General features: G+C 32.7%; 1 protein-coding gene across 1 annotated transcript in view; it reads right to left on the bottom strand.

Moving 5' to 3' along the window:
- The window catches only part of LOC127554587 (sodium channel protein type 9 subunit alpha-like), a 118,832-nt gene that overhangs the window by 26,983 nt on the left and 65,503 nt on the right, over nucleotides 1–26,346 (bottom strand). Inside the window, 5 exon segments of the mRNA XM_051986232.1 lie at nucleotides 1,512–1,985; nucleotides 3,459–3,815; nucleotides 4,754–4,951; nucleotides 20,374–20,606; nucleotides 21,251–21,380. Coding sequence (XP_051842192.1) covers nucleotides 1,512–1,985; nucleotides 3,459–3,815; nucleotides 4,754–4,951; nucleotides 20,374–20,606; nucleotides 21,251–21,380 — 1,392 coding nt within the window.

Genomic DNA, 26,346 nt, shown 5'->3' with positions numbered 1-26,346 from the left:
TACAGGAAAAATAATAAGACAATTACCATTCAAAATAACAATAAAATGCATACAATGTATAGGAGATGACTTATGTGTATGTTCCTTAATACACCATGTATTTGGATTTATTGTAAAATTCTCCTTCAAGAAATGGAGAATCAGATAAATTACTAGATAAATAATGAGTTATGTCTTGGTCATGCCAGTAAAAGCAATGTGATGTTAATCAACTTACTCAATATATATTGTGCTATAACAATGAAATGACTAAAGAGACACATTATAGAGGCAGAAAAATATTAAAAGAAATATTTCTTTGGAGGAACAAAAAAAAACAAGGATCTCAAGAGCAGCTACAAAAAGCAAAGAATGGAAATGAATAGCATTTATACTATAAACTCATCATTATCAAAAATATTTGGTAATGTTTATAAATACTTAAGTATTTATAATAGGAAGAGAAATAAGGGAAGTTTGTACTGATATTCTATTAGAAAAGCCATATTTTCATTCCCCTTTAAAATAATTTCATTCATATATCTTAGTCTATGTATTGTGTTTGATTTCTGGATAATATTTTCTTGTCTTTCTGTGTCTTTTATTAAATAAATATCTTGCATTTCCATGGGGAAAGTCCTGTTAATTTGGAAATAGGTTGAGACTTTCAATGAGATATATAACATGCTTATTCTAAGATTGAATTCACACTCATTTTTATGATTTTGTATTTCTAGGATTCTGATTATATCCAAGATGTTCATTTTATTGTAGATGAGAATAATGTCCCTTCTTCTTTGCTCAAAGTTACGAAAACACTACCATAGTTGTCACCCAGTAATTATAAGATTAAAATAACTTAAGAAACTATGAAGTCATGACATCCAAGAGACTTTAAATAAAAATAATGTTAACTTTTTTTTCTTTTATCCTTTGAGTATAGGTATCAAGAGGTATTTTGAGAGAATAAGAATAAACTAAGAGCAAATGGAACTCAAATTTAGATCTAAGCCTTGGGTTAGGAGAATAAGAAAGGAGAAAAGAGTGGTCAGGAAGCTCAGAACACCGCTATGGGCATAAACTATAGATAAAGAAACTTATGGGATGAAAAATTAGGGAAGAAAAAAACCAAAGAGTATTTCCTCCTAGAACATAATTATATGAGAGAGTTAATCCTTAGTATAGAATGGGTAATTCAGGAAATGATTATTGACAAATTATTATCAAACTAATAACATATTTAAAGTTTTGCTGAATATATACTAGCATATTGTCATGTGCTTTTCAATACATAGAAAATAACAACACAATGCTACTATTATCAGACAGAAGGGAATTCCATGAAATTTTCTGATGTTGAAGATCTCATCCTAGACAAGGTTGGGAACTACCAAACTAACCCATTTACTTCTATATTAAATGCCATAATAATATCATATATGTTATTATTATAAGCATGTAAGTATATTATACATATTCTATATTATATTATATAGCATATATTATTATTATAAGTATATAAAATAGCTTACCTCATTACTGTCATCAACATTGAATTCATTGCTAAATTCTTTGGTGTTTACATTTTCAGAATCAAATTCTGTAAGAGCAAGTGGTGCAGTCATTGGAAGATTAGGATTGCGAATTGATGACTGAGAAGAACTATTGTCCTTCACATATTTCTCCATGCTACTACCAGAGGCTATGGTTCCCTGTTTTCCATTCTGGAAATCTTGATCGTTGCTTATTTTATTAAGTGACTGACTGGATGTATCATTCTTTTTCTCCATACTTAGATTTTCTACTTTTTTGATCTCTTTTGAAGTAGTTTGTTTCTTAGTAAAAATTTCTGCAATGAGGTCAAATAAAGTTCGTTTCATATACTGGATGCCCTTTTTAATTCTTGCCATTGCAAGCAAGAGATTCTGTGAATCTGCTTTCACATCACTCACTGTAGAATTTTCTGAAATAAATGAGCTCAATAAAGCTACAAACAATATAAGTACCTAAAAAGGAAAAGAAAAAAAAAAAGCAGAGGATAAAAATACAACTTTTACTTTTAGTTCAATATCACCAGTTTAAAAAAAATGGATCAAAGAACAAGTAAAATTAGAATCTCCTTATTAGTGAACAGAAGTTGAAACAATTTTCTCTCTGGAAGTCTCATGCCAACTTTTCTATCAACAGTAGTGTGAAACTGTCTTACACACCAGTGAGACATTATCACAGTATCACTTTCATAGTTAATGATCTTGAATATAACCTGCCTTCTATGGCTACACTCCTAGGAAAAGTTACCTCTATTTATTATCTCACTTACATAAATTCATTGAAATCTAGATTTTAACATCATCACCTGACAATCTTTTCTCTTGATTGCAATGAATGATTGCTTAGTTACTAAATTTAATGACTCCCCTCTCTCCCTATCCTTCCCAGTCCTTATTACTGGACTCCCTGAAAGTCTTAACACTGTAATCGCCTACTCTATTCTCATCTTCCAAGATCCTCATTCACCTTATGGTTTCTATGAAAGAGTCTTTCATGGTTTTCCATTCTAAATTTTTCTGAGCCTATTTTGTTGGTTCGTCAACCAATTCCAATGAAGTAAATATTAGTTTCACTCAAAGTTTTGACTTGGACTCTCATTTTGGATATTTTGTTTCTTAGTTATCTCTTACTCACTATAGTTCAAGTGCCAAATTCAAGCTTGCATTACCAATTGCCTACTACACACTGCTACCTGACCTCCTATTGGCATCCTAAGCGCAACATGAGTGGAAAAAAAAACCTATCTGCTGACAAATATATTTCTCTTCCATATTTCATTATTTCTTTTTGGATCATTATCACTTTTTTTATTCACCCAAATTATCCATATAAATCATCATTGATTCTTTACCTCACTTTTCAAATCTAATGAATTCCCAAGTTTTATAGATGTTATTCTCCAATATCTCTAGCATTTTCATCACATTTCTCCACTCACATGACAATAATCCTGTGGCCCTTATCATGAAGCTGCATAAGTCATTCTATGAGACAGATCACTCCCATACCTTGGAAAATACTCATTTTTTTCCTCTATTGTTTCTAGGGTAAAATAAAAACTAGATTGGGATTTAAAATACTCTGTTCTGGCCTATACTTGCCTTATCCATTTTTTTCCCCTATATTCCAGAAAATCTGTCCCAATATTTGCTCTCCAAACTGGACATTTATCTTTTAAGTCCACTTCTTTTTACAATCTATTCCTTATCGCAGGAATGTGTTCGCCCTCATTACCTTCAATGAAAGTAATGAAAATTATCTTGAATTGAGTGTGATTCCAATACTAGAACTAAAAATAATAACTATATCTCACCATTAAAATTATACTTCACAGTTCATCTAAATCTCATTAATACTAATTTATTACAATTCATTTCAGACAATAACTGTATTCTTAACTAATAGTTTAAATCTTCAGAGTTACTTACTAGTAAGTTTCCAATGATAATAAGCCCCATGTAAAAAACAAGGCACATGGATTGCCCTGCCACCTCCATACAGTCCCACATGGTCTCTATCCATTCTCCATACAATACCCGGACCACAATAAGAAAGGAGTTGAAGATATGATGCATATGCCAACGTGGAAGTAAACAGTCAGTATCAATCTTGCAGACATTGTCTTTGTAACTGTGACCAAAGAACTGCAGGCCAACCACCGCAAAAATAAAAATTGTGATGACCAACACTAATGTCAAGCTTCTAAGAGTTTTCACAGAGTACCCAATGATCTTGAGCATCATTTTCATCATTGGCCAATATTTTGTCAATTTGAAAACACGGAGCTAAAAATAAAGAGAAAGAAACTACATTTTTATGCTAGCTATAATTATAGTTCCATAATTAGTAGATAATTGTCTTCAGAATAGTTATTTATGAAAATGTTAAAACTTTGGTAAAACTAAGATCTTGGTTTGATGAATACAACCTATCTAAAAGGAGTTCTTTACAATGATCGTTTGGAAAAAAAAAAAAACCTGGATTTCTATCTTCCTTTTGCTTGCTATTTGTAAAAAACAAAAACAAAAACAAAAACAAAACAAAACAAAACAAAAAACTTCTCTTACTTTTCTTAGTGCTTTGCATAACTTGATTTAGACTGAAATTGTTGTCATTATATCAATTATGAAAACTCAAACACAGGCAGAAAAGTAAGGCCATTGAAGAATTAATGTTCATCAAACATTAATTTGGAAATCAAAGTTTATTAAAGGATGCTCAGAATTAGGAAGTTATATAGTCCTTGATTTTTTAATGCTTTCTTAATATTCTTTTTGAGGTTTCAAAAATATTATCTGATCATTGTAAATATTCCCTTCAACTTACATATCATAAATCATTTATGACTTCTTATCTTATATGACTATTTTATATATTCTTAAGGATCATCATAGTTTTTGGCATTTTCAGGGATTAAGCATTACATTATGACTCATCTTATTTCTTAGTTATGACATATACAATTGCTTATTTTAATTTCTACATATCGATAATCTCCAGATGTTTTATTTTATTACAGATCTTTGGTCCACCTTGAACATGGTCTTTTGAAAGGCAAATGGGTCTGTCCTGATTCTATTTCTATTTTTCCCTCTGATGTCTGAAACTAACTATATCCTAGTTCTTCTTCCTAGGTCCATGACCTGTCATTGCCCATAATAGTCCTAAAAGTGATAACTAATTTTGTACATGTATAATAGAAAACTGTTTCATGTATACTTACCCCTCTGAGTAAGAAGAGAAATTGTAAAAGGGAAATGTGCACTGTATCTGTTATCCAAAAGGAAGTAATTACAAGTTCCCCTAAAGCAAGGGTCACAATAAAAGTATCAAATATATTCCACTTCTCTTGGAAATAATTATATGGATGCAATGCAATAATTTTCAAAATCATTTCCACTACATAAATTCCAGTGAATACCTAAATAAAGAAAAAAAAATTTAGAATAAAAAAATCTACAAATATGTTTTGTTGTTAGTCCAGTTGTTTCTGTTATGTCTGCCTCTTTGTGACCCCATTTGCTTTTTTTTTTTTTTTTTTTTGGCAAAGATACTGGAGTGGTGTGCCATTTCCTTTGCTAGATCATTTGACAAAAGAGGAAACTGAGGTGAACAAGATTAACTGATATGCCTAGAATTACAGAGATAATAAATATCTAAGTTAGATTTAAAGTTAGTTCTTCTAAACTTCAAGACTGGTACCATATCAAATGTACCACCTATCTTCTCATTGCAATTATGCATATATATATATATGTATACATCAAGTTAAAAAGCAATTGAACTGTATCTTTTCAGATATCTCAAGTCTTCAAACCCCATCTGACTCAATTCCTTATCTATAAAATGAGCTGGAGAAAGGTATGGCAAAATAATATACTATTTTTGCTGAGAAAACCCTAAAAGAAGTCACGAAGAGTTGGACACAATTGAAAAATGATTAAACAATACTACAAATTATGTAAGGTGAATTTAAACTTGTGTCCATTTCTTTTCTTTTCTTTTTCTTTTTTTGGATTCAAATCATGACTCTGTTTATTACTATTTCTACAACCTAATAAATATTCCATCAGCCACATGCATTTTTCTAAAAAGAAAAAATTTGGAGGGTTGAGCATTCCTTTTTAAAGAAGTGTTCATGATAGACTGGCAAAGAATGGGAATATTGAATGTTTAAAAACTGGCATAATAACATTAGTAGTAATATTTATGTAATCTTTCTGGGCAAATGGCCTGGGAAAAATAATTTGTACATGACATTGTATTATTGGACAATGGATCAATTTGACTTTCTTTAAATACTATTTTTTTTTTGAGTTTTAAATACCTTTTTATTGACAGAACCCATGCCAGGGTAATTTTTTACAATCTTATCTTGCACTCACTTCTGTTCCGATTTTTCTCCTCCCTCCCTCCATCCCCTCTCCCAGATGGCAAGCAGTCCTATACATGTTAAATAGGTTACAGTACATCCTAGATACAATACACGTGTGAAGAACTGAACAGTTCTCTTATTGCACAGGGAGAATTGAATTCAAAAGGTATAAATAACCCAGGAAGAAAAACAAAAATGCAAGCAGTTTATATTCATTTCCCAGTGTTCTTTCTTTGGCTGTAGCTGCTTCTGAGCATCCTTGATCAGTTGAAACTGTGTTAGAACTCTTTGTTGAAGAAATCCACCTCCATCAGAATACATCCTCATACAGTATCGTTGTTGAAGTATATAATGATCTCCTAGTTCTGCTCATTTCACTGAGCATCAGTTCATGTAAGTCTCGCCAGTCCTCTCTGTATTTATCCTGCTGGTCATTCCTTATAGAACAATAATATTCCATAATGTTCATATACCACAATTTACTCAACCATTCTCCAATTGATGGGCATCCATTCATTTTCCAGTTTCTAGCCACTACAAACAGGGCTGCCACAAACATTTTGGCACATGCAGGTCCCTTTCCCTTCTTTAGTATCTCTTTGGGGTATAAGCCCAATAGAAACACTGCTGGATCAAAGGGTATGGCACAGTTTGATAACTTTTTGAGCATAGTTCCAAATTGCTCTCCAGAATGGCTGGATGTGTTCATAATTCCACCAACAATGTATCAGTGTCCCTGTTTTCCCAGGGGCTCTGACCTCCCTGAGGAGTCAGGGATGGCATGATCAACTGTGTTCTAAAACAAAAGAAAGCGGGAGATGTAATGGGCTGAGGCTTGAGTTGAGGCACTGAGTTCCCAAGCACATGAGGCTAAATAGTAATTGGACCATACTCTATTAATATATAAGCTTGGAGAAAGAATGGCCCCCGCCCATTCTTTGTGCAAGTCCTGATGTGTTGTATAGGAAATGATGATTTTGGTGGGTGGAGGCAGGGGAGTGGAAAAGGAAGGGGAGGAGATGGCTCAGTGGATAGAGCACCAGCCCTGAAGTCAGGAGGACCTGAGTTCAAATCCAGCCTCAGACACTTAACAATTCTTGGTTGTGTGACCATGGGCAAGTCACTTAACCCCAACTGCCTCAGCAAAAGCAAAAAGAAGAAGAGAAACAAACAGAAAGGTCATCGCAATGGCAAAAGCAAGCAGTCTCTCCTCCCCTTCCTTTTTCACTCCCCTGCCTCCACCCACCAAAATCGTCATTTCCTATACAACACATCAGGACTTGCACAAAGAGTGGGCGGGGGCCATTCTTTCTCCAAGCTTAGTATGGTCCAATTACTATATAACCTCATGTGCTTGGGACCTCAGTGCATCAACTCAAGCCTCAGCCCATTACACATCCCCTCCAACATTCCGCATCATCTTTCCCTGTCATTCTAGCCAATCTGACAGATGTATAATGGTATCTTAGAGTTGTCTTAATTTGCATTTCTCTGATTAATAATGATTTGGAGCATATTTTCATATGGCTATAAATAGTTTTAATTTCTTCATCTGAGAATTGTCTGTTCATATCCTTTGACCATTTATCAATTGGAGAATGGCTGGATTTCTTATAAATTAGAGTCAATTCTCTATATATTTAGAAAATGAGGCCTTTATCAGAACCTTTGACTGTAAAAATGTTTTCCCAGTTTATTGTTTCCCTTCTAATCTTATCTGCATTAGTTTTGTTTGTACAAAACCTTTTCAATTTGATATAATCAAAATTTTCTATTTTGTGGTCAATAGTGATCTCTAGTTCTTCTTTGGTCATAAATTCCTTCCTCTTCCATAGGTCTGAGAGGTAAACTGTCCTATGCTCTTCCAATTTATTTATAATCTCATTCTTTATGCCTAAGTCATGAACCCATTTTGACCTTATCTTGGTGTATGGTGTTAAGTGTGGGTCAATGCCTAGTTTCTGCCATACTAATTTCTAATTTTCGCAGCAATTTTTGTCAAATAATGAGTTCTTATCCCCAAAACTGGGGTCTTTGGGTTTGTCAAACACTAGATTATTAAAGTTATTGGCTGTTTTGTCCTTTGAACCTAACCTATTCTATTGATCAACTAGTCTATTTCTTAGCCAATACCAGGATGGCTTTAGTAATTGATGTTTTGTAATATACTTTTAGATCTGGTACAGGTAAGCCACCTTCCTTTGATTTTTTTTTCATTAATTCCCTTGAAATTCTTGACCTTTTGTTTTTCCATATGAACTTTGTTTTTCTAGGTCATCAAAATAGTTTTTTTTTTAATTTTTATTTAATAATTATATTGACACTCGTTTCTGTTCCAATTTTTTTCCCTCCCTCCCTCCACCCCCTCCCCTAGATGGCAAGCAGTCCTTTATATGTTGGATATGTTGCAGTATATCCTAGATACAATATATGTTTGCAGAACCGAACAGTTCTCTTGTTGCATAGGGAGAATTGGATTCAGAAGATATAAATAACCCGGGAAGAAAAACAAAAATGCAGATAGTTCACATTCGTTTCCCAGTGTTCTTTCTTTGGGTGTAGCTGCTTTTGTCCGTCATTTATCAATTGAAACTCAGATCTCTTTGTCAAAGAAATCCCCTTCCATCAAAATATGTCCTCATACAATATCGTTGTCGAAGTGTATAATGATCTCCTGGTTCTGCTCATTTCACTTAGCATCAGTTCATGTAAGTCTCGCCAGTCCTCTCTGTATTCATCCTGCTGGTCATTTCTTACAGAACAATAATATTCCATAACATTCATATACCATAATTTACCCAGCCATTCTCCAATTGATGGGCATCCATTCATTTTCCAGTTTCTAGCCACTACAAACAGGGCTGCTACAAATATTTTGGCACATACAGGTCCCTATCAAAATAGTTTTTTGGGAGTCTGATGGTATAGCACTAAATAAATAGATTAGTTTGGGTTTGTATCCATTTCTTACTAATAATGAGTCAAAAAAAAGCTTAAGTTTTAATTTTTTTCACATACTTTGTAACTGGTTGAATTACAATCTATCTGAGCCTTGATTTCTTCTTCTATAAAATGGAGAATAATACTCCAGGTCCAACTTGCCTTATAGGGATCTTACCTGGATCAAGTAAGTTAACGTATGTGAAAGCAAGTTGTAAACTATGAAGTACATTGAAAATATGATTTATTATCATCATTTATTATTTTAGAAGAAATAGATCATAACATCTGATGCCAATTTTTCTGCAATGAGCTTATATTGGGTGATGGATTTTGAAATACACAAGTAAAAGTCATTTTGACTGAGAATAAAATAAGAACTATAGGAATAAGAGATGGCATTTTAAGCCATTTGTCTCTCCTAGTCTGAATATTCTTTAGGCAACAAGGAATAAGTTGACAAGATGCCTAATGATTTATTAAAAGAGAAAAAGGATGAGTAGATGAGTAACATAGTGGCAGTCAAGGTAAGACTACTGAAACTCTGACATGAAAACACATCAAGGTACAAAAATTGAAGCTCAGGAGCCAAGATGAGTGAAGTAAAGGGAGAATTTATAGTTAAATATTCCCAATATTCCCTTCTAAACAATGTTGAAGTAGCACATAAGGTAATCAACTAAAGTTGGGACAAGGCATTTTTTCAGCCAACACTAACTGCATAAGGACCAAAGTGCAGAACAGGAGAGGACTAATTACACTTCTTCTGGGATCATAGCACTTTGGAAGCACAGACAATTTATGAGTCTCCAGAAAATTATGAAACTTGGGACAGGGACCCCTCCACCCTTCAACTTAGGTGAGCAAAGCTCAACTCTAACATAGAGTTCAAAGTCGAGATGGGGCTGGAAAAAGGACAAAACAACCAAAAATACTTTCACCATAAAAAGCTATTATGGTGACAGGCAAAGTTAAAATACAAACTCAAAAGAAAACAAGGGCAAATATGTCCAAGCACAGTCTCAAATTTAAAAGTGCATACAAAACATTAGCCCAATAGGAATTCCTAAAACAGCTAAAGAAGGAAACTAAGAAGAATAAAAAAAAATTAATCAAATGAGAGTGGTAGAAAGAAATGGGGAAAAAAGAAAGATAAATGCAAGAAAATTATGAAAAGAAAATCAATAACTTGGTGAAAGAGATACACAAATACTAAAGAAAATAACTCTTCTTGAGGCAGAGCCAAGATGGTAAAGGCAGGAACTCACCCAATCTCTCCCCCAAATCACTCCAAATTCCTTTAAATAATAACTCTAAATAAACTTCAGAGCATCAGAACACCTCAAAAGATGGACTAGAATACTTTTTAACTGAAGGCAACCTAGAAGGTCCACATAAAAGGTCTGAGACACCAGAATGGGAATCCAGCCTGCAATCCCAGTGCAGGCCAGCCCTGGCCCCCATCTCCAGCCCCTGCACTGGCCCTGACTTGGCCTAAGGCTGGGCCCAGCCTCCTCTTAGACTTCTGAATCAGCAGCTATATTGGTGGCTTCAGAGAGTGCAAAGAGGATATGAAAGGTCAGGAAAAAAAGGTCTGTAGAACCAGGGTAGGAGCCCAGCTTGCCATACCAATACTAGCCCCAGCCCCAACCCTTCCATTGACCTAGACCACAGGGCAATGGAAGCAAGCTCTGAATCAACATGATGACTGGAGGCTTCTAGACCTCTAAGCTTGGGGATACCAGGGAGGTCTTGGAAGGTCAATGGAGTAGTTCTGTGGTACCAGGGTGGGAGAATAATATTCAGTCCCAGTACAGGCCCCATCAGAACAGTCCTAGGTCCAGGCTGAGGCAGCACACTAAATTTTATAACTATAGTGGGGCAAGGACACTTTTAATAGTTTCAGAGCAGAAAACAGTGCTTGTGGTCAGGTCTCTAGAAGGATCTCTGAAAACAATTGCACAAAACCCAGGAAGTTTGGGACAATATATCTTCCACCCTGGAAACAGAGCCCGACTTTAACAAAGAATTAAAAGTAAAGTAATGAGCAAACAATAGAAAAAGTTTCTGATCATTGAAAGTTATGGTGACAAGGAATATCAAAACACACACTCAGAACATAACAAAATCACAGCTCCTATATCCACAATCTCTAAGAAAAATAAGAATTGGGCTCAGAACATGGAAGAGCTCAAAGGGGACTTTGAAAATCAAGTAAGAGAAATAGAGGAAAAATTAGGGAAAGAATTGAGAGTGGTGCAAAAGGAAACACAAAAAGCTAATGAGGAGAAGAATGTTTTAAAAAGAGACATTGGCCAATTGGGAAAAGAGGTACAAAAGTTTACTGAGGAAAATAACTCCTTAAAAATTAGAATTGAGCAAATGGAAGCTAATGACTTTATAAGAAATCAAGATACAATAAAGCAGAAAAAGAAAAAAAAGTGATATATCTCATTGGAAAAATAACTGACCTATAAAAGAGATTCAGGAGAGAGAACATAAAAATTATCGGTCTACCCGAAAGTCATGATAAAATAGCCTCGACATTATCTTTCAAGAAATTATTAAGGAAAAATGTCCTGACATTCTAGAACTAGAGGGTAAAATAGAAATTGAAAGAATCCACCAATCACCTCCTGAAAGAGATCCCAAAATGAAAACTCCAAGGAATACAGTAGCTAAATTCCAGAATTATCAAATCAAGGAGAATATGTTGCAAGCATCCAGGAAAAAAAAAAAAACAAAAACAAAAAAACAATTCAAGTATAACTGAGCCACAGTCAGAACAATACAAGATTTAGCAGCTTCTACATTAAAGGATCAGAGGGCTTGGAATATAATATTCCAGAGAACAAAGGAGCCAGGATTGCAACCAAGAATCACCTACCCAGAAAAACTGAGAATAATTCTTCAGAAGAGAAAGTGTTCAGTCAATGAAATAGAGGCTTTTCAAGCATTCTTGATGAAAAGACCAGACATGAATGGAAAATTTGATTTTCAAATATAGGTCTCTGGAGAAGCAGAAGGAGGTAATTAGGAATATGATATCATAAGGAACTTGATAAGTTTTATCTGTTTACATTCCCACATGGGAAAATGATACCTGTAACTCATTAGGAATTTTTTTTTATTACTATGGCAATTAGAAGGAGTACATATAGACAGAGGGCACAGCTTGAGTTGAATATTAGGGATAATATATATTTTTAATGATGAAATTAAGGGGAAAAGAATGTACTGGGAAAAAGGAAGAAAAGCAGAATAGTGTAAATTATTTATCATAAAAAAGGTAAAAAAAAAAGCTTTTAAAGTGGAAGAGAAAAGGGGGAGGAGAGGATGAGTAAATGAACCTTACTATCATCAGAACTGGCTCAAATAGGAAATAATATATATATATACTCAATAGGGGTACAGAAGTCTATCTTATCCTGCAGGAAATTAGGAGAGGAATGGCATAGAAGAAGGAGCGGGGAGGATAATAAAAATGAGGGAATATTGGAGGAGGAAGTGGTCAGTACCAAAACACTTATGAGGAGGGACAGGATGAAAGGAGAGAGAATAAATGGGGGGAAATAAAATTTACAATAGTAATTGAAAAAAATTCAAATCAAGTTTCTCTGATAAAGCCTCATTTCTCAAAGATAGTGGGAATGGAGTCAAATTTGTAAAAAGTAAGAGTCATGCCCCAATTGATAAATGATCAAAAAATATGAGCTGTACTCAAAGGGCTATAAATTCATGCATAACTTTTGACCTAACAACACTATTACCAGGCATGAATAACAAAAGAAACTCAGAAAAAAAAAGAAAAAAAGGAAAATCACATATATGTACAAAAGTATTTATAGAAACTCACTTCTCAGGACAAAAACATTGCAAATTGAGGGGATGCTTATCAGTTGGGAATGACTCAAGAAATTGTGGGATTTGTTTGTGATGGAATATTGTTGTTCTCTGGAAAATGATGAGTGGGATGCTCTCAGGAAAAAAAAATCCTGGAAAGTCCAAAATGAACAAAATGAAATGTACTGTATACAAAGTAATAGCAATATTATGGGATGACTAGCTGTAAAAGAGTTTGTTATTCTCAGTAGTGTAATCACCCATAACTACTCTGAAGGACTTATGATGAAAAATCTTATCCATACCCAAAGAAGGAACTGATTGTGTCTGAATACAAATTAAAGCATTCTTTCACCACCTCTTTCTTTGTAATTTAATTTTTCTTGAGGGTTTTTATTTTCATTTAGATGGGAAATCTATTTTCTTTTACAACTTGATTTTTATGGAAATGTTTTATATAACTTCACATGTGGTTTCTTAATGGGGAGGGAATTCGGGGATAATTTTAAAAACAAATGTAAAAAATATGTTTTGAATATAACTGGGGAAATATTGGCTATAACTGAGGAAATAAAATAAATTTAAAAAAGAAAATTTAGCTCCTTAAAAACAGAAATAGCAAAAGGACAAAAGATGCAGAACATCACTGAAGAAAATAATTTCTTAAAAATTAGAATTAGACAAATGGAAGCTAATAATGCCATGAGATATTAAGAAACCATAAAACCAGATCAAAATGAAAAGAAAATAGAAAAAGTAAACTGCCTCACAGGGAAAACAATCAATCTGGAAAAGAGATTGAGTACAGATAATTTAAGAATTATTGCATTACCTAAAACTCATGATCAGAAAAAAAAAAAGTCTAGACATCATATTTTGAGATATTATAAAGTAAAATTGCCCTGATATTCTAGAACTAGAGGGCTAAAGTGAAATGAAAAGAATCCATTGATCACAAAATTTTAAAGATCTCAAAATGAAAACGTCCAGAAATACAATAAACAAATTCTAGAGCTACTAGAACAAGGAAAGTAACAACTGAAAACACTACTGAAAGTAGCAAGAAAGAAACAATTCAAATACTTGTGAAGTCACAGTCAGGATCACACAAGATTTAGCAGTAATCATCTTAAAGGAGAAGAAGGCTTAGAATATGATATTTGAGAAGGCAATACAAGACTAACCCATCCAAAAAAAACTGAGTAAAATTATACTTTTATGTGACAGAGAAAAAAATGGACAATTAATGAAACTCGGTACTTTCAGGCAGTCCTGATAAAAAGACCAGAACCATATAGAATCATGGGAAATTTAATAAGATTAAACTGTTTACATTATCAAATGGGAAAATGATAGTTACAACCTCCAAGAACTTAATCAACATTAAGTTGTTAGAAAGAGTCTACTAAGATGGGAATGTGGGTATGAGTTGATCATGTTAGACAATCACACACACAAAAAATAGAATGCTAAGAAACAAGGATGTACTGAGAAAGGGGGAAGGACAATTAAAAATGGGAAAATTATGTCACATAAAAGAGGCATTCAAGGAAGAGTTTTGATAAAGGAGAGAATAAAGATGCAATGAGCAATTTTTCATTGTCATGATCATCTGTAGTGGTTCAAGGAGGGAAGAATGTATTATAAAGTCATTCATTTGGGCATAGAAATTCATATTACCCAAAGGAAAATATGGAGAAATAGGAGAAAATATGGAGTAGGTTAAAAGGAAGAGTTGATAAGAAGATGAGCAAATTAAAGGAGACAGTGATAAGAAGCAAAATAGTCTTTTAAGGAGGGCCAGGGTGAAAAAAAAGAGAAGGAAAACAGAAGAAAATTGTTTAGATAGGAAATACAAAGTGAGTAATATAACTGTGAATGTGAATAGGATGTACTAACTCTTGGAAAGCAAAATGGATTATAAATCATACCAACAATTTGCTGTTTGAAAAAAAAAAAGTCAAAACAGAAAGACACAGTAAAGATAAGGAGCTAGAGCAGTATCTGTTACAGGCATAAGTTGCAACAAAGATTTCAGAGAAAGCCAAATAGACCTAATTAAAAGAGATATACATGAAAACTACATTTGTTTTTCTAAAAGGTATCATAGACAATAAGGTAATTTCAATATTAAACATGTATGCACCAAATGATATAGCATCCAATTTTTTTGAAGCATAACAAATGAAATTGAGGAGGAAATAGTAAAAAATGTATTAGCAGGAAACTTGAATTCACCCCTTCCAGAGCTACATAAATTTAATCATAAAGTTAGTAAGAAAAAATTTAGGGAGATAAATTGAATTTAAAAAAATTATATATGATAGATGCCTGCAAGAATAGAAGGCAATACATATTTTTCTCAGCTATAGAAGTCATCTTTACACAAACTAACCATGCATTAGAGAAAAACTTCACAAATAAATGCAGAAAAGTAGAATTATTAAATATATATTTTGTGGATCTCAATAATATAATATTTACATTTAATAAATAACCTTCAAAGCATAGGTCAAAACAATTGGAAACTAAATAATCTAATGATAACAAGAATTTAAAACAGAGCATAGAAACAATAGTTTCAGGGAAAAAAAATAACAATGAGACAACAAACCAAATTTGTAGGATTTAACTAGAATAGTACTTAGTAAAAATTTTATATCCCTAAAAGTTTACATAAAATAAAAAATGAAAAAAAGAAAAAAATCAGATCAACGAATTGCTTATGCAAGAGAAAAACAATTATCAATTGTTGTTATCAAGAAAAATTATCAATTAAATTCCAAAATAGATTTACTGAAAATTTTAAAACAGATTGATAAAAGAGGAAGCAAAAAAAAATAAACCAATTAAAACTAGGAACTGGTATATGGGGGGGGGGAACAAAAAAACATAAAGCATTGGGTAATTTCATTTTTTTAAAGAAAAAAAAATAAATTACCAGCATCCAAATTGAAAAAGCTAAATGCATCATCAGTGAAAATGAAATTAAAGCAATTATTAGGAGCAATTTTACCTAATTACAAGTCAATAAAACTGAAAATCTAAATGAAATGAATTAATTTTTGCAAAAATATAAATTGCCAAGAAATAGAAGGGTAACTAAAAGTTTTAAGTAATTTTATCTGAGAAAAGGGAATTGCAAAAGCCATAAATGAGATATGGGAGAACATCTGTGTATCTGGATGTGTATACATACACATATATGTATACACACACAAGTAAATTCTAATAGACACTTAAAGAACATTTAATAATATTTGGGGTATCTACTTGATACAGTGGACAGAATACTGGACCTTAAGTCAGGAAGGCTAAACTCCTGGAGTTCAAATCCAGCTGCAGACACTTACTAGGTGTGTGACCCTGAGCAAGTCACTTGACTCATTTGTTTCAGTCTCCTTATCTATAAAATGAGCTGGATTAGGAAATAACAACTACTCCAATATATTTACCAAGAAATCCCAAATGGAGTCAAGAAAAATCATTCATGACTAAGAATGATATAACAAAACTTGAAAAATTAGGAGAGAAAAGAATCCTACCAAATCCTTTTATGACACCAATGATTTTTAAAAATTATTATAGCTTTTTATTTATAAAACATATGCATGGGTAATTTTTTAACATTGACCCTTATTGTTTCGAATTTTCTCCTTTCCCCCATATGCTCCCCTAGATGGCAGATAGTCCAATACATGTTAAATATATTAAAATATATGTTGAATCCAATATATGTATACATATTTATAGAGTTATCTTGCTGTTCAAGAAAAATCAGATCTAGAAAGAAAAAAAAACTGAAAAGAAAACAAAAATGCAAGCAAACAATAACAGAAAGAGTGAAAATGCTATGTTGTGGTCCACACTCATTTCCCATAGTTCTCTCTCTGGGAGTAGATGACTCTCTTCATTACTAAACAATTGGAACTGGTTTGAATCCTTTATTGTTGAAGAGAGGCACATCCATCAGAGTTGATCATTGTATAGTCTTGTTTTTGCCACGTATAACGATCTTCTGGTTCTGCTCATTTCACTTAGCATCAGTTCATGTAAATCTCTCCAAGGCTCTCTGAAATCATGTTATTGGTCATTTCTTATAGAACAAGAATATTCCCTAACATTCATATACCATAATTTATTCAGTCATTCTCCAACTGATGGGCATCCATCCACTTAGTTTCCAGCTTCTAGTCACTACAAAGAGAGCTGCCACAAACATTTTTGCACATGTGCCTTTGAGATTTCTTTGGGATATAAGTCCCATAGTAACAATTCTGGGTCAAAGGATATGTACAGTTTGATAACATTTTGAGCATCGTTCCAAATTGCTCTCCAGAATGGTTGGATCCATTCACAGTTCCAGCCACAATGTATTTATCAGTGTCTCAGTTTTCCCACATCCCCTCCAACATTCTTCATTATCTTTTCCTCTCATCTTAGCCAATTTGAGAGGTGTGTAGTGGTATCTCAGAGTTGTCTTAATTTGCATTTCTCTGATCAATAGTGATTTGGAGCACCTTTTCATATGACTAGAAATAGTTTCAATTTCATGTGAAAATTGTTTGTTCATATCCTTTGAACATTTATCAGTGGGAGAAACTATTATAAATTTGATTCAATTCTCTATGTATTTTGGAAATGAGATCTTTATCAGACCCTTTGAATGTAAAAATGTTTTTCCAGTTTTTTGTTTCCCTTCTAATCTTGTCTGCATTAGTTTTGTTTGTACAAAAACTTTTAAACTTAATATAATCAAAATTATCTATTTTGTGATCAATAATGATCTCTAGTTCTTTTTTGGTCATAAATTTCATCCCCTCCTCCACAAGTCTGAGAGGTAAACTATCCTATGTTCTTCTAATTTATTTATATCATTCTTTATGTCTAGATAATGAAACCATTTTGATCTTTTCTTGGTATATGGTGTTAAGTGTAGGTCAACGCCTCGTTTCTGCCATACTAATTTTCCCAGAAGTTTTTGTCAAATAGTGAATTCTTAACCCAAAAGCTGGGTCTTTGGGTTTGTCGAACACTAAATTGCTATAGTTATTGACTATTTTGTCCTGTTAACCCAACCTATTCTACTGATCACCTAGTCTAAGAAATAGGATTTTTAATACCTAAATCAGGAAGAGGGAAAAAAAAAAACATAAAGAAAACTGCAGATCAATTTCCCTCAAAAATATTGAAGCAAAAGTTTTAAATAAAATTAACAAGGAGATGACAGTAGTATGTCACAAAGATCACAGAATAGTATCAGCTAGCTTTGTAGTAGGAATGAAGGGTTGACTTAAAATTAGGAAAACTAGGGCAGCTAGATGATGCAGTGGATAGACCATTAGCCCTGGAGGCAGGAGGATTTGGATTTAAATCTGACTTCAGACACTTAATTTTTCTTAGCTGTGTAGCCCTGGGTAAATCACTTAATCTCAAATGCCTCATCACAACCATTAACAATAACAACAACAAAATGAAAAAAAAAAAATTAGGAAAACTTTCAGCATAATAGACCATATTAATAAAAAAGCACAAAATCATGATTATTTCAATATATGCTGAAAAAGTTATGGACAAACTACAAAGAATTCTTGTTAACATATTAGAAAATATGAGAAGAAAGAGAAATTTTCTTAAGATACAATCTATCTAAAACCAAGAGGAAGAATTATCTATAGTGAGGATTAATTAGAAGTCTTTCCAACAGGGTCAATGGCAAAGTCAGAATGTCCTTTATGGCTATTATTATTCATAATTATATCCTAAATGCTAGTTACAGCAATGATAAGAAAAAGACATTGAAGGAATAAGAAAACGTAACAAGGAATCAAAATTATCCCTCTTTGTAGATGATATAATGGTATACTTAAAAATCATAGAGAATTAAAAAAAGCGGTGGAAACAATGAATAACTTCAGAAAAAATTCTGGATGTAAAATAAACCCACAAAAGTTATCAGCACTTTACTATATTACCAACAAAACTATGCAGGAAGAGCTAGAAAGAGGAATTTCATTTCAAATAAGCTCTAAAAGTATAAAATACTAGAGGAGGCATTGGTTAAGACACACACAGGAACTATATAAACACAATAGAAAACATTTCCCCTACAAATAATTAGATTTGAATAACTGGAGAAATAGTAATTGCTTATGGGTAGGTTAAGCCAATATTCTAACATATGGCTGGTGGAGTTGTGATTTAATCTAACTTTTAATATAGAGATCAATTTGGAACCATTCCCAAAGACTATAAAATCTATGCATACCTTTTGATTCAGAAAATAATTACTATATCTTCATTACAAAGAGATTGAAGAAAAAAAAAGAAAAGGATTCACATCACAAAAATATTTATAGCAGCTCTTTTTGTAGTGGCAAAGAATTGGAAACCAAGGGGATGCACATCAATTGGAAGATCACTGAAGAAGTTATGGCATATAATTGTAATAGTATACTACTCTGATGTAAGATAATACAATATAATGAATTGGGTGTTTTTAGAAAAATACTTTGGTAGACGTATATGAACTAATGTGAAGTAATTAAGCAGAGAACAATTCATACAGAAATAATATAGTAGAGACAAACAACTTTGAAAGAATTAGGAATTCCATTTATTCTAACATTCAATTACATTTACATAGGATTGGTAATGAAACATGCTACCCAACTCTTGATAAAGAATGTAAAATGATATCTAATTTTTTTGACATGGCCAATGTAGAAGACTATTTTGTAGCATAACCCTGACTTCTGAGAAATTTTTTATTTTATTAAAGTTTTTATTTTTTCCAAATTTTGAAATGGGATTTTGAAAATTTTGTATTGTCATTGATTGCCATACATGCATCAACATTGTGTGATCAAGAAAGATAGAGAGTTGAAAACTGACCAAAAATAACACTTTCCTTTCTTGACAAGATTTAGTCTCTGAACAGTTTAGTAGTTGGCATTTAAAAATTATTTTTGAATTATTTTATTTTATTTTATTTTATTTTTTTTTGCTCAGGCAATAGGAATTAAGTGACTTGCTCAGGATCACATAGCCAAGAAATAAGTGTGTGAGGCCAGATTTGCACTTAAGTCCTTCTGACTTCAAGGCTGGTGCTCTATCCACTACATCAACTAGCTGTACCACAATTTTATTTCTTTGTACCTTAAACATTTAAATTTGTACAGGATTAACAATTTACTCACAAGTATTCTTATAAAGGTGCTTAAAAGTCAATGCTAATTAAAGATAATTGTAAACATGATTCCCATACACCTACTGTATAAAGTCATGGCATCATACATTTACTTATATTTCTTTAGATACAACTCTAAAGATGGCTCATTTAAGTAGGAGAGAGGTAACGGTTAAAAGTGGGGAATACATTAATTCCAACTTGAACCTTTCCAAATTATGCTTTCCTATTTTGTTACAAATTTATTTTCATTGTTCTAGGCAATCTATGAAATTACATCCATTTTCAAGTAATTTGTAAAAAATAAATCAAAGTGAAATATAAAGAAATTAAAATGATGATCTTTCAAGTGGTTTTGACACATATTTTATTCATTTTGCATGGAAACTATCATGAATTATGCCCCTATGCGAAGGGTTTTGTTTATCTGATTATTTGATACTATGGAGAAAAACATTTTAGGGAAAAGTCATGAAGAATTAAGTATCAAACTTACCTGGTGTCCCACAAAAAGAACATAAAGAAATTCTTCAGTCATTGGGTAGTGATCCATAGCTAAAAATAATAGGTTCATAACGACACAAATAACAATGGCCAAGTCAAAAAATGGATCCATGACAATGCTATGGACAAAATCTTTGCATTTTAGCCAAAGTGGACAGCAATTCCAGATCAGAAACATTTTAGCAAATCTCTTCCACCAATTTCTTGGCCTGCATTTGTCAAATTCTGGGGAGAAATAATATAAAATATAAAGAAATTCAGTTATTTTATTTCTTTTGAATTCCAAATGAATGAATAAAATTTAAACTTTCTAGTTTTTCTAAAATAACTATAAGTCAGTCTTGGGACTTTAAATTTTGCAAATGGAATGGAAAACTACAAATAAATATACAATATATTCCACACATATACATACATACAATACAAGATTAAAATACAAGAAAATACATATATTTTCATTCTAAAGAGACTAACTACTGAGGAAGGTAAATATGAGAAAGATTAAACTGAAAACAATTGACAGCAGATATGAGAATTAATGATTTCTTTAAAAAGATAATTTTATTAGAGTTTTCAGCTTCATGAGATAATACCATCTTATTCTCCTATGATAAAACTGGTGGCTTATATGTGAAAATTTCATAACACCTTGGAGAAGTTTTTTCATACAGTCTTTGTCTTAAGTCTCCAAAGTATAGAGTATATAAGTAGAGTAGATGGTTCCATGACCTTCTTTGATGATACTTTCTAAAGATAAAATTGTCATGAAACAAATTATTTTTCTCAAGCCATCCTAAGTCTCTCATGTTTTTTTTTTTTTAATTAGGTCATAATTCATTTGGAATTCAGGAGGAAAAGGTATAACATACCTTTCATGCTGTGTAATATATTAGTTCTGCTCACTGTTCTTTTTCTAACAGTGGGATCTTCCAGAATATCCACAGAAATCTGGCAAGTATTTATTTGTCTTTCCTTCTTGTCAACTTGCATAGTGTTTCTCTATTAAAAAAAAATGAAGTTGAAACCTTCACACTGGCTTCTTCCCAATAAATAAAGAGCACTTTATGATAATTTTTGGTCTGATCTAGAAAAGTCAGCTAGAAATCAAGAAATTAACATGGAGTGAAATCTTAAAATCAGTTTGGGGCATTGATCATCATCTCTTTTTTCTAATCTTCCAATTTTCATGATCTATATTTCTTCCTCTTGTGTTACCTACAGACATTATAAAGTTTTCTCCATATTTAAAAATACATTACTACAATTTTTAACTTATTCTGTAACTCTCCTCTTTTCCTCCAGTCAAAGCAATTTATACTTCATTCCTTCACTTCCTCTCCCATCACTACTCTTTCTCTTCTCCAATTTGTCTTTCATTCCCAATGGCCAACTGAAACTGTTCTCTCCAAAGTTATTCATGTTCTCTTAATTATCAAACCTAATAGTCATTCTTAAACTATTTTTTCTAGCCTCTTTGTTGGATCTGGCACAATTGAAAACCTCTTCTTTCTGGATATTCTCTCTTCTCTAGGTTTTGCTGACACTGAAATTTCTTTATTTTCTTCTTACTAGTCTAACCAAATTTTCTCATTCTCCTTTCCTAGATTATGACTTAAATCTTCCCCTTTAACTGTAAGGATAGTTCCAGGGATGGAGCTAAGATAGCAGAGTAAAGTCAGAAAGCTGCTTGAGCTCTCCCAGTTTCCCTTAAAAACTACATGAAACCAAGCCTCTGAGTCTGATGGAATGAAACCTCTCTCCAGTTCAAGATAGACTGGAAAAACTTCGAGAAAGATCAGTCTCCTTGGGGTGAAAAAGGTATTCAGGCAGGTCAAACAAATTCTGAGAAGGGTCTTAATCACAGCAAATCAACAATTAAGGCCCTCAGTTCTGTCTCAGTAGAGGAATAAATCAGTAAGGCAGCTTTCAGTCCCAGCTCAAAAGGTAAATTCTAGGAAACCAGGCTGTTTCTTGAACAGAGCAGGCAAAGGTACCTCCGACAAACACAAGGGCTTCTGTTCTCAAAGCCAAGTCTCAGAGTTACACAGGAATCTTGGGACAGTGACCCCTTTACCCCAGAAGCAGATTTCAACCTTAAAAGTGAAAAAAAAAGAGGACATATGAAAAGAAAAGAAAAGAAAATGAACAAGAAACAGAAAAGAACCTTGAACTTAGAAAGCTGACATGGTGATAGGGAAGATCAAAATACAATTTTAGATGAGGACAGAATGTCCACAGAAGAAATCTCTAGGAATGATATAAATTGGTCTTAAGTCCAAAGAGGTTTCTTGGAAATGCTTCTAAAAGACTCCAAAAGAAAAGTAAGAGAGGCAGAAAGTGAGAAAGGAAATGAAAGATATGCATGAGAAAGTCAGCAGTTTAGAAAAAGAAGGAAAAAAATGTTTGAAGAAAACAACTTTTTTAAATAATAGATTAAATCAAATGGGAAAAGAGATACAAAAGATAACTGAAGAAAATCACAAAGTAAAAACTGTAACAGGGCAATTGGAAGCTAATAACTTTGCGAGACAGCAAGAATCAAACAAACTAAAAATAATGAAAAAGTAGAAGAAAATGTGAAATGCTTCATTAGCAAAACAGCCAACTTGGAAAATAGATCCAGAAGAGACAATTTAATTTTACCTGAAAGCCATGAATAAAAAAAGAGTCTGGATAGCATTTTACAGAGACCATCAAGGAAAACTGCCATAATATTTCATTGAAAGAATCCATCTATCACCTTTGGAAGGAGCTCCAATATGGAAAACCTTAAGGAGCACTGTTGCAAGACTCTAGAACTATAACTTAAGGGAAAAAAAAATACTACAAGCTAGCAACCAAAAACAATTCAGATATCAAGGACCAACAGTTAGAATTACCAAGGATATGGCAGCTTCTACAAGAAGGGATCAGAGGGTCTGGAATACCATATTCCAGAAGGTATTGGACCTGGGATTACAATCAAGAATTAACTATCCAGAAAGATTCAGCATTATCTTTCAGAAAAGAAGAGCAGCTTCAATGAGGAAATAGATTTTCAATCATTTCTATTGAAAAAAACAGAACTAAATGTAAAATTTTATCAATAAACACAGGATGCAAGAGAACCATAAAAAGGTAAATGGGAAAAATATATATTTAAAGGTTAAGCTGTTTACATCCCTAGATAGGAAATTGATATCTATAATTCTTGAGAACTGTATGTGTTACTGATGCAGACAGAGGGAACCATCACATGAACTGAGGGCATGGTTGTGATTGGTCCCTGATGGGATAACATCAAAGAAAGAGACATTAAGAGGTGAGAAAAGAAAAATAAACAAAGGAATTAAACTAGGCAATGAAGAACTAAACTATCACTTTTTGCAGATGATATGATATACGATATACTTAGTGAATCCTAGAAAATCATCCAAAAATCTACAGGAAGCTATTCACAGCTTTAGCAAAATTGTACAACAAACACTCAAATTTTATCAGAATTTCTATATATCACTGAAAGCTCATTAACAAGAAACAGAGAAATTCCATTTAAAATTACTGTATACAAAATGAATTACTTGAGGGTCTACCTACTTCTACAAACACAATTACAAAACACTTCTCACATAAATAAAATCAGATCTAAACAACTGGAAAAATATCAATTGTGTGATGGGTAGGCTGAGCTGATATAATAATTCCAATTCTATCTAAATTAATTGCACCAAACCAATCAAACTGCCAAAACATTATTTTATAGAACTAGAAAAAAGAACAACAAAATACATGTGAAAGACAAAAGATCAAGAATATCAAGGGAATTAATGAAAAAAAAATATAAAGGATAGTGGGTAAACAGTATCAAACCTAAATTCTAAAGCAGTAGTCATCAAAATCATTTGGCACTGGCTGAGGAATTAAAGTGGTAGATCAGTGGATTAGATGAGATACACATGACACAATAATCAAGGCTTATAGCCATCTAGTATTTGATAAACCCCCAAACTCCAGCTTCTGGAATAAGAGCTCGGTATTTGACAAAAATTGCTAAGAAAACTGGAAAATAATATGTAAGAAACAGCATAGACCTACATCTCACATCTTGTACCCAAATAAGGCCAAAATGGATACATGATTTGGGTATAAAGGATGATATCATAAACAAATTAGGAAAACAAGGGATAATTACCTATCAGATTTTTGGAGAAAGGGGGAATTTGTGACCAAAGTAAAACTAGAGAATATTATGAAAGGCAAAATGGACAACTTTGATTACATTAAAAAAGGTTTGAATCTTCCTAATGTTGAGTCTTTTAAGTTGTGATTCTTCATCATCCTATTTGGAGTTTTCTTGATGAAGATACCCAGAAATGTTTGCCATTTCCTTCACCAGATTCAGAAATGAGATGAGAGGGAAAAAAATAGATGAAACTGGGGCAAATAGAGATAAGTGAATTGTGTACAAACAGAATTAACAGAAACAAGATTAAAATGGAAGTACAAAGCTGGGAAAAAATCTTTACAGCAATATTTCTGATAAAGGTCTCATTTCTAAAACATATAAAGAACTGTGTCAAATTTATAAGAATATAAGTCATTCCCTCACTGATAAATGAGTAAAGGATAAGAATAAGCAATTTTAGGATGAAGACATTAAAGCCATTTATAGTTATATGAAAAAAATGCTCTAAATTACTATTGATTAGAGAAATGCAATTTAAAATAACTCTGGAGTTCCACTTCACACCTCTCAGATTGGCTAAAATGACAGGAAAAGATAATGATAAATGTTGAAGGGGATGTGAGAAAACTAGGACACTAGTTCTGTTCTATGTTAGTAGTGTTCTGAAATAGTCCAGACATAATTTATAATTATGCCCACTATATATGCTATAAAGCCTTGCATACCCTTTGACTTACACTTTGCAGTTTAATTACTGGGTTTGTATCCCAAGGAAATCATAAAAGAGGAAAAAGGACCCACCTGTGCAAAAATGTTTTTGGCAGCTTTTTTTTTTTTTTTTTTGGTGGTAGCGAAGAATTTGAAAAGGAATGGATGTCCATCTATTGGGAAATGACTAAACAAGGTATGGTGCATGAAGGTAATGGGATATTATTATTCTATAAACATGATGAGCAAGCCTTTCTATAAGAAAGGCCTAGAAAGATTTGCATGAACTGATGCTGAGTGAAACAAGCAGTACCAGGAATATATTGTACACAATTACAGCTGGGATATGTGATGATCACTGTGAAAGGCTTGGTTCTTCTCAATGTTTCAGTGATTCAAAACAATTCCAATAAGCTTTGGACAGAAAATGCCATCTGGAAAAAGACCTAAGTAGACAAATTGTAAATCAACATATGCTATGTTCATCTCTTTTTTCTATTTTTTATCTCTCCTATGGGTTTTCCTTTTTACTCTGATTTTTCTCTCCCAACATGATTTATAAAGCAATGTGTATTAAAAATAAATAAACTTATTACAATAAAAAAGAGTATATCTGACCTCTATTCTAGCCCATATTCTATTTTCTCTCTTTTTCTTATTTCATTTTATCCTCAGCTTCCTCCAGTCCAATGATCATTTCTATGGAAATGGCTTATAGATCTATATATCCAAACCCTGTCTCTCTCCTAAATTTTATTTCTACCAACTGTCTATTAGTTATTTCAATTGGTGATCCAGTAGTCATCTCAAACTCAATATGTTTAAACAGAACTGAGAGAAGTAATCTTTTTTCTACTACGTTTAATATTCAGTTTTTAAATTGGGATGCAGCTTTTCTTATTTTCCCAATCAGGGATCATCCCCTGAAGGTCAGTATCTGAAGGACAAGACTGATAATTGAGATTGCCCAAATCCTCTAGGAACATGCTTCTGGATCTTAGATGGGATCCCACCAAAGTTGGAGACTTCATTTCTGTTTAGAATATGAACAGAATCTAATATAGCCCCAAATCATTAAACTTATGCCCTTAA

Source organism: Antechinus flavipes, chromosome 3, assembly GCF_016432865.1.
Source record: "Antechinus flavipes isolate AdamAnt ecotype Samford, QLD, Australia chromosome 3, AdamAnt_v2, whole genome shotgun sequence".
Taxonomy (NCBI): domain Eukaryota; kingdom Metazoa; phylum Chordata; class Mammalia; order Dasyuromorphia; family Dasyuridae; genus Antechinus; species Antechinus flavipes.
Note: the sequence above shows the minus strand (reverse complement) of the source record. Positions and strands in the feature narration are given on the sequence as shown.